This window comes from Bos mutus, chromosome 3 (genome assembly GCF_027580195.1).
Source record: "Bos mutus isolate GX-2022 chromosome 3, NWIPB_WYAK_1.1, whole genome shotgun sequence".
Taxonomy (NCBI): domain Eukaryota; kingdom Metazoa; phylum Chordata; class Mammalia; order Artiodactyla; family Bovidae; genus Bos; species Bos mutus.
The window spans coordinates 6,570,853-6,579,072 of record NC_091619.1 but is presented as its reverse complement, the minus strand read 5'-3'; the positions used below and the strand labels follow the sequence as shown (position 1 = coordinate 6,579,072).

Genomic DNA, 8,220 nt, shown 5'->3' with positions numbered 1-8,220 from the left:
TGAGTTGTACGAACTGCAACCTCACAGTCTCTGTGAGAGTCTGACACACCTAGAGTGTGTGAGAATGTTGGCAGCTTTGTGCATTTTGGAGTTGCAAGAGTTTCCTTTAAATATTTATGAGGAGTTTGGATTTCTTTGTGTATTTTTCTTAGTATACAGTTCATTGTTTTCATCGGATCCTTAAGAGGATCTATTCCTCAAAATAGCATAAGACCCTTTGTCCCTAACACCTTGTAAGCATGAGAGAGGTAGGGGGAGGGGGGAGGTCTCACGACAATACCTACGACTGTAAATGTGAACGTTCTATGATGTTTTTTCTAGGGAAAACAATGCGTAAAAGAAGAAAAGCATTCTGAGCCATTTTGGCAGGGGTCTGTTTATCTGTCATCTGTAGCTCCCCTGCTCCTGCTCAGTCCCCTCCTGCTTCCCTCTTCTCTCAGTCAGTCTGGAAACGGAGGTAGAACAAGTGTCGCTCTGGGAGGTGAACTCTATCCCTTGAGAATTTATTGAGGACCTGCGCGTAAACCACCAAATCTGCTCAGCGAAGTCTCTGAAGCCAAGACTGCCTCAGTTCTGTGAATAAAGGCAGACAGAGCAGTGGCAGGAACCAAGACATAAACAATTTTCATTTTCCACTTTCTTTCCCAGAGCCGGCATGGGAGAGAGAAAAACCTGGTGACTAGCCATTTTCTACAATTGCCCCACACTCTGCTATTATTTCTCATAACATGTCTCTGTGGATCATTAACGTGTTTGCAAGCAGATAGCTTTGTATGAAGTATTTATTTACCCTTATTATTAAGTTGTGTGTGTTTCACTGGATGCATCCGCTTTGAGGCTGTTAAAGCACATGATGATAAAAATGGGCATGCGCATGGAAGGAGTATTCTGTCCATGGACCATGAGCAGGTAAGCTCAGCATGCCAAATAGTGATGAAATAAGGAGGGAATACAATGGAAAAACACACTTGAGAAATGTATTACATAAAATAATTTACTTCTCATTCAAAATGACCTTCCCGACCTATTGGTGAGACAGCAGTCTGTGAGTACAGACACGGTCTGAAAATCATGACAGTTCTAATAGGGCAAGACCGATAGAGTTACACATTTGGATCCTGGAGTTAATTAGAGACAAAGTGTGGAAATGTGTATAACAGAAAGAGACACTGATGAGAAATTCTAGAGGCATGGAAATCAAAACTGCTAGAGATATAGAAAGGGTACAGTTGAGGAAACCTATAAATTTAATACAATGAGACTTTTATACACACACTCCAATGTCTTCATTTTACAGCCCATTGTATTGGCTTAAAAACCACAAAGGTGTCCATGTTTGTAAGTTATACTGGAAGAATCAGTGCAGTGTTCATGCGTGAATATGTGTGCACGTCAAAGGCAGTAATTTTAGAAGAATGAGAAGAAAATTACTTCCTGGCCATTCATTAATAATTCAGGTGATACCTTGCACCTCCGTTTATAAAACAATACAACAATAAAAACATTACACAAAACATCATAAATAACATAAATGAGACATTTTCAAGTATTTCATGTGCCTTGGAAAATTCTAAACAGTAGTTTTAAAATTGATATCCTTTTTTTCTTTTATCCCTTTTCTCTCTCATTTCATCTCAGAGCCTAAAATGAAATGCTTTCAGCCTCTGTTAGTCCTGATGTTTGGGATTCAATGAGCCAGGTTCCACCTTCAAAACAGAAATTTATGTGGGCTTTTCAGTTTGTGAAAACATGTTCTCCCCTTATAAAATGTAATCTTTCCCCTGATGCTGGTTTATAAGGAACAAGTATATAGCCTAGAGCTATTATGGGGGGGGGAAACAACCACAACGAATTAAGGAGCGTCATCTAATGGCTAAAGTTCTCAGGGAAAAACAAAATGAGAAGAGCACCTTAATCAAGAGAGGAAAAAAGAGTAGGGGATAAGAACATTAACCTTTAAATTCTGTGCCCGTACTAAACCAGCATCTTATAGTAGGTAGAGCTGGCAAGGCTTTACCTATGTTTCTTCATTCAGTTCAAGCATTCTTTCTCCAACTCCATACCAGCCTGGCCGCTGCTATTATGCATCAAGCACCCAGGCAAAGAAGGGGCGGCCAGCAGCTTGGGGACTCAAAAGTGCCATTAGTGACAACCGGCCAAAGACAGCACTGTGTCAGACAGGCGTAACATTTTTTAATGTTTGCTCCTTAGAATACTATCCAACTTGGAAGCTGTCGATGGTTGAATTAAGCATGAAGTCCATGCTTCTCCAGCAAGACTCATGGAGTTTTACAGAATCAACTTTCCACAGGTTAGCATTCCTTTTGTAGCCTGCAGGGCAGCCGGTTTAGTTTGCTCTGTTCAGTTGCAGAGTGAAAGGCAGGGGATCAAAACATGTAAATATGTTCACACAGTCTAATTATGAGCACCTTGGGTCTCTCTTGTCTATTCTTCCAGAAATATATATGTATGTATACATGCATACATATATACAGACTGCGAGTACGTATATATGTGTGTATATATACATATACACACACACATGCACACACAGAGATACATAAAATAGATGAACCCCATCTAAACATCTCAAGATGTTTACAGAACACATGTGCCTGTGGATGTCACATGAAGTGTACCAACCATGAACCAACCAACCTGAGGTCACACTGTTGGCAGGAGTGTGACCTCCAGGAACTGCCAAATCTTTGAAAATCCAGACCCACAAGGCCATTATTCAGATATCTGCTCATATGGCACATTAAAGGAAATCTGAGACAACTGGACTGGGATGAGGTCCTGCCCTGATGAACACCAAACTGTTATCTACTTTTTGTATGGGAGTGACTCACACATAGCCAGCAGCATGAACACTAGGCTGCAATGTGGGAAAAGCACTGGTGCTTAATAAAGATCATTATTTGGCCTCGGGTTTTCCGGGCATAGTCTTGGCATCTCAGCCTCCCACTGCTGAGTGAGGACTAGGCGCACTGGGGGACCAGGGAAGCACAGTCTGTGGAACTCTTTGCTCCTTTCTGCTTCTCTGACCCACAGCTGGAAAGGTTGACCAAATCAAGGTAGAATCGAGATTTGAGGAAGCGGCGGTATGAATCCTTTTCCATCAGGTTGAAAATCTTCCTCTGAGCCTCGTCGAAGCAAGTTATTGTGGGCTCCAGCATGTTCCGGCTTGTCTCCTCCCTGGTGCAAGAGTCCAGGTTTACCTGAGGGGCAGAGGCCAAAGGTCCATTACACATTTTACCCCGTAAGGATGGGAGGTTGTGAGCTCTGTACGAGTGCTCACCATCTATACCTCAGGAGCGAATAAAAGGACACTTGGCTCCACCCTGGCACATGTGAGAGAACCCAGGGAAATATCTCCCCTTATTTCTCACAAACTCGGAAGATTCATTCAAAGCAAATTCATGAAGGCAGATAATCTGAGTCATCTAGATGAAAAAGCTTTTTACTTAACGAACTTATTTGAGGCCATCAAGATTGTCATAACCTGCTCCAACTCACATCATCTAAGGATCCATGTTATTGAATGTCTAGAAAGTTTCTTTAAGATCTGTACAGTTCTCTTCCATGTATACTTACCTCTTTGGTTGCCTGGACTGAGATGAATTCATTATAGATCTTTTTGGCCTTGGGACTTAGTTTAGAGGGTGATTTGATTTTCTTGTATTCTTCACAGCTGATCCAGAAGTCAATGTTCTCCTCACTGTATTCAGACTTCAAGAAAGCTTTGAAAGCTGCCAGCCCACCTGTGGCAGAGGAGAAAGAACCACAGTTGTCACTGCACTGGTGGACACTGTATTGCAAATAAAGCTGGGGTACTTGAGGGAACAAAGCATTGGTTCAAATAGTTCCCTATCTCCCCTGCTGGAGGGATTACTGAGGGTCAGAGAATTTTAATCTAACGTTTGATATCTGTTGGATACCATTTATACCTAGTGCTTCTTGCTCATGGTTTGAAGTTTCTTTCGGGAACATTCTATGCTTCTGAGATACCTATGCTGCCCCTAATTGCCAAAGTGAGTTTGGGAAGAGAAACTGAGGTCAATTCTGAAAGAAATCTAACTATTTGGAGTTTTTCCTCTGCCTTTTTTCAATGTGGTGAGAAAGATGGTTTTCCACATGGACTATGTATGAGCTTTCCATTGCATACCACAAAGATCTAGGGTATGGTAAAATTTTAAGGGGACTAATTTTTCTGAGCCTGAAATTTAGGAGAAATCAAAGTCTTTCTGTAATTCCTATCAGATCAAGTATAGTATGAAATAACTTGTCTATCCAGCATGCTTTATCTTCATCTTGGGGAGTGGTGGATGGTGGGAAGCTGTCATACTTACATTCATGACTAATCAAGTTTTCCAGTGATTCAGCCCATTTTTTTACTTCCTCATGGCTCACCCTAAAGACAGTAGAGAAAAAGAATAATTTGAATGCTAAGATATAAAATGGGGGCAAAACATTTAAGATTTTTAATAAAATGCAGAGATTTTATTTTTCATCATAACAATGAGACCTGTTGTTGAATAGGGCAATCTTTTCACTAGATGTATGGAAATTTCAAATGCAACCATAATCTTTGTGAAAATGGAGGCCTTCATGATCCAAATCTAGGTTAACTAGGGACATAGCTTCTTTTTCCCTCACAGAGCATCTCTGTCATCAGATAGTTAATACTCAGTGGCTCTTCGCCAAAGCCTTTTCTCTTACCTCTGACAAATCACCACTTTGTCCTTCTTGCTGTGTGAAGAATTATGTTCACAGGAATCTGACTTCTGCAGCAGGAAACCTAGCCGATGCTTCATATCTTTTGCACTGCACACAAGAAGGGGGAGAAACAGAATAATGACAATCAGTTCTTTTAAAAAGATACCTTATTGGTACAGTTCAGAGTCCATTACTAGTAAGGAGGCAGAGGCAGTTTATTTAGGAAATAGGAGTTAAGGATGGCAGGAACTCTCAGGAAAATGAGATTCACCTCTGCTTCTTCCTATGACTCACTGCAAAACTTGGAGCACAGCCTCCTTCATCTGTAACTGGATTTCTGACCCTTCAGTCTACCTGTAACCCTGTCATTTTGACCAATGGAACACTTAGTTATCTTCAGGAGAAACATAATGCAAACTTGACGGTTTTCTAAGTTTTAGGAGTTGAAGAGCAGGGAACCCTGAAGTATGGCATCTGGTTGTTGCATGCCACCTTCTGGAGGGTGGTTGCTATTTCCATCTGCCTCATTCTTAGCAGAGGAATGTAGGAGCACCTCAGGAATTAAAGGTTTGTTCAGTTTCAGCCTGGATGTAGTGAGCAAGTCATGTTATGGGGTATACACAGATGCAAGTGGCTCCAGCAGAGAGGAGAGGGGAATGAGGTGGTTAACTCAAAAGCTCAGGCTGAAACCTGAGCTCCTGCAGGCTAGCTTCTAAAGACTCTCCTGCTTCCCTTTGAAATATCTACACTCTAAGGATATTTATACTATTAAGGACATCTGAGACTGAAAAACAATAACAAGGAGAAGCATCTAAGAGTCATCACTGAAGCTCGTGACTAGAGCAAAGCTTCCAGGTTATGGCTGCTGTTTAATAGGTAGCTAGGGTATGGCAGCGCACATGACTTACTAAAAAGGGGGGGCCTTCTAATAAGCTTTTAGCTCAACTTTCTCTTTCTTTATTTGTTCTTTTGCTTGGATCTCCTTTTCTGTAAAAGCGGAGACATAGTTTTAAAGTGAAAAATGTCATTTTGAAGGAAATGAATGACTAATTGAATGACTAGATGTTTTTACTTAGAGAGAGGAAAATAAAGCCACAAGGATAAAAGGACACTTTAGGATGGCTACTAATATATTAGTTCCTTATCTATGTGCATTTCTCCAGGAAGTTTGAAATCCATTATGTTCTTGTGCTGCCCTTAAAACAGTATTTTCTCTCCACCCCCACCCCCAAGATTGTTCTCCTTTCTCTGTTTCCTCCACTGCTTATGGGCTACAAAGTCTTTCTTAACAATAGCAAAATCTAAGCATGAAGCCTAAGATGATGATGTAAGCATATTGTGATCTCATATTTCCATGTGCCAGGTCTGGCTGAGATCTGACAGTTATTGACCGATACGGAGTCATTTCATGAAGACCCGGAAGCATGCTTAGCAAGCACATTACACTTGTCCTTATAACACAATACAACCAAAGAAATAAAAGTCAAAATGACTCCAGCGACCTCTGAAGTAAGAAGTCTGGATGTGATCTGCCCTCCACCACCCACCACCTAGGTGACCTTGAGCCTTTCCTGTTCCCTCTGGAGCCTCAGGCACCAATGTGAGAATGAAGGTGCTGGGTAAGATGATTCACAGTTCACCAGTGAGGGAAGGGGAGAGCAGTGTGCCCTGCTGACACACAGGTTACCTCCTCAGGTTACCCTCTTAGCTCCTGAGAGTAAAGCTCTAGAGCAATTATTTATCTGTCTCCTAAAATATTTACCAGAGCAAAACTTTCACCTGACATTCCTGTTTTCATGATTAATTTTACATCTGAGTTAACTGAAGCTTGGATTGATTTGCTCTATTCAATTCAGGAAATTAATGATGGAGGTCAGAGCCACTGTTTTCATAAGCACTCTCTGCCAGATCCTCCTGCTTCATTTGAAAGCAGCCACGAAAGAATGGGGAAAAAAGAACATTCTTCGTATTCCTGAATGACAGGAGGTAAACTCCTTAGGATTGTATTAAAAACTGTGTTTTCTGAGATAATTCTAAATTAAAATTTAAGGTGATTTCTATTTGCAGAGGAACATGAAAGGGGGTAGTACTCCTATAAAATGACTTTTTACCTTTAATTGTAAGGTTAAGTAATGTAAAAGACACTAGTTTTGTATTTTTTAAACTGGCTAATATATGAGCATCTTATGAAAGCATTTATATGTACTTTTTTAAAAAAGGCAAAGACATAGGAGCAGCTGCATATCTTTGTTTGTTTATTAATCAAGAGACAATAAATTGATAAAACAATGTCTTTAAGGTGAGACTTTCCACAGAACCCTTAGCTGATTGGTTATGATCAGTACTTGACAACCACATGGCATTTCCAGAACTAGGGTAGGGAAAGAGATAACGGAGATCTAGTTTTGAGACTCTTATTTTACTGTAGCATTTGCTTTTAAGAACAGAGAGTGGAAGATACTGGAGCATCACACAAATAGCACAGTGCCTTTCTGGTGATGTAGCCAAACTTCAGTCTGGAGTATCTTCCCCAAAGTGAGATTTAATATACCATCAGAAAGCCCAGACCCATGATTCCATGTGCCTCAGTGATAGTCAAACAGCAGTAATCACAGGTAGCGATATTACAGACCACCGTGCATAGTCCAAAACCTCATATCAGTCCTTAATTAGAACTAGCTTGGTTAGAGGATTAAAAGAGTCTTCAAGATCAAGGTCATAGAAAACAACATATAGGATGCCAAAATCTGGAGTGAACACTTCCACAGTCACAATTTCTAGCTAGTTTTAAAGGAAAGCTAGGAGGTCGAAGATTTCTGCATCAGGTTGTTTCTAAATCCAAAGAACCAGGTTAGTAAGTAGAATATGCAAATAACTTAAAGTCTATTTGAAAGTTTAATGCAGTCTGGTTCAGTGGCTGAAAATAATCTTACCTCCTCAAGCAAGAAGCCGGCAGACCCGCAAGTCCTTTGCACATCTTGCGTAGTGTGGGATTCACGACAGGAAAGAAGTGCTGCCGGAGGAGCTGTGGCTTCTGTTCTGAGCGCACTTTGCCTTTTCTCCGGTGAAGATACTGTCAGAATCCTCTGAGCGTCTCCCTCCCAAGCCTGTAGGGGTCTCTTTTATAGCCCAGCCGCGACCGTCCAGCCAATCAGATAGCAGGTCTGTAATACCAGCTCCTCTCAGCCTCCTTCTGGCTCTCCATCCTCTGCAAGAGATAAGGAAGAAAGGGCTGACGCAACAAAGCAAAGTGAACGGGCAGAAATCTCCTCCTGCCAAATAGACATACAGAAAATATAAACTTGCTTACTGTCTCTAAGGCTGTCTCAGGTTTCAAACTTCCAAGGAAGGAAATAAGAAGTGTACAGTGCTTCAAAACACGGGTTTATTCATTTGTCTATAAAAACAATGTCAAGGAAATTTGCCTCCTGGAAGGAAATGACCCAGCAAGAGTTTCTGGGCTTACTTTGGGGCTGACACTTAACGTCCTTCCTCTTTCGG

The 8,220-nt window shown here is 41.1% G+C and overlaps 1 protein-coding gene across 2 annotated transcripts; it reads right to left on the bottom strand.

Moving 5' to 3' along the window:
• Positions 1-980: 980 nt before the first annotated feature.
• Positions 981-7,829, bottom strand: RGS4 (regulator of G protein signaling 4). Of its 2 annotated transcripts, XM_005909258.3 has the most exons (5): positions 7,653-7,824; positions 4,723-4,827; positions 4,353-4,414; positions 3,598-3,764; positions 981-3,221 (listed from the first exon to the last, which is right to left on the bottom strand). In XM_005909258.3, exons 1-5 carry the CDS (start codon positions 7,694-7,696, stop codon positions 2,982-2,984), a joined length of 618 nt encoding a protein of 205 aa, XP_005909320.1. In that variant the 5' UTR covers positions 7,697-7,824; the 3' UTR covers positions 981-2,981. The 2 variants fall into 2 exon arrangements, with proteins under 2 accessions (XP_005909320.1, XP_014338246.1); XM_014482760.2 differs by lacking the exon at positions 3,598-3,764 and having other exon boundaries at positions 7,653-7,829.
• Between the last annotated feature and the right edge of the window lie 391 nt (positions 7,830-8,220).

Excerpts from the sequence above, each read along its gene's own strand:
- RGS4 (XM_005909258.3), bottom strand. The coding sequence starts at position 7,696 with ATGTGCAAAGGACTTGCGGGTCTGCCGGCTTCTTGCTTGAGGAG. Across the intron at positions 4,828-7,652 it reads CCGGCTTCTTGCTTGAGGAG|TGCAAAAGATATGAAGCATC; the intron begins GTAAGATTATTT and ends TCTTGTGTGCAG. Across the intron at positions 3,222-3,597 it reads CAGTCCAGGCAACCAAAGAG|GTAAACCTGGACTCTTGCAC; the intron begins GTAAGTATACAT and ends TCTGCCCCTCAG.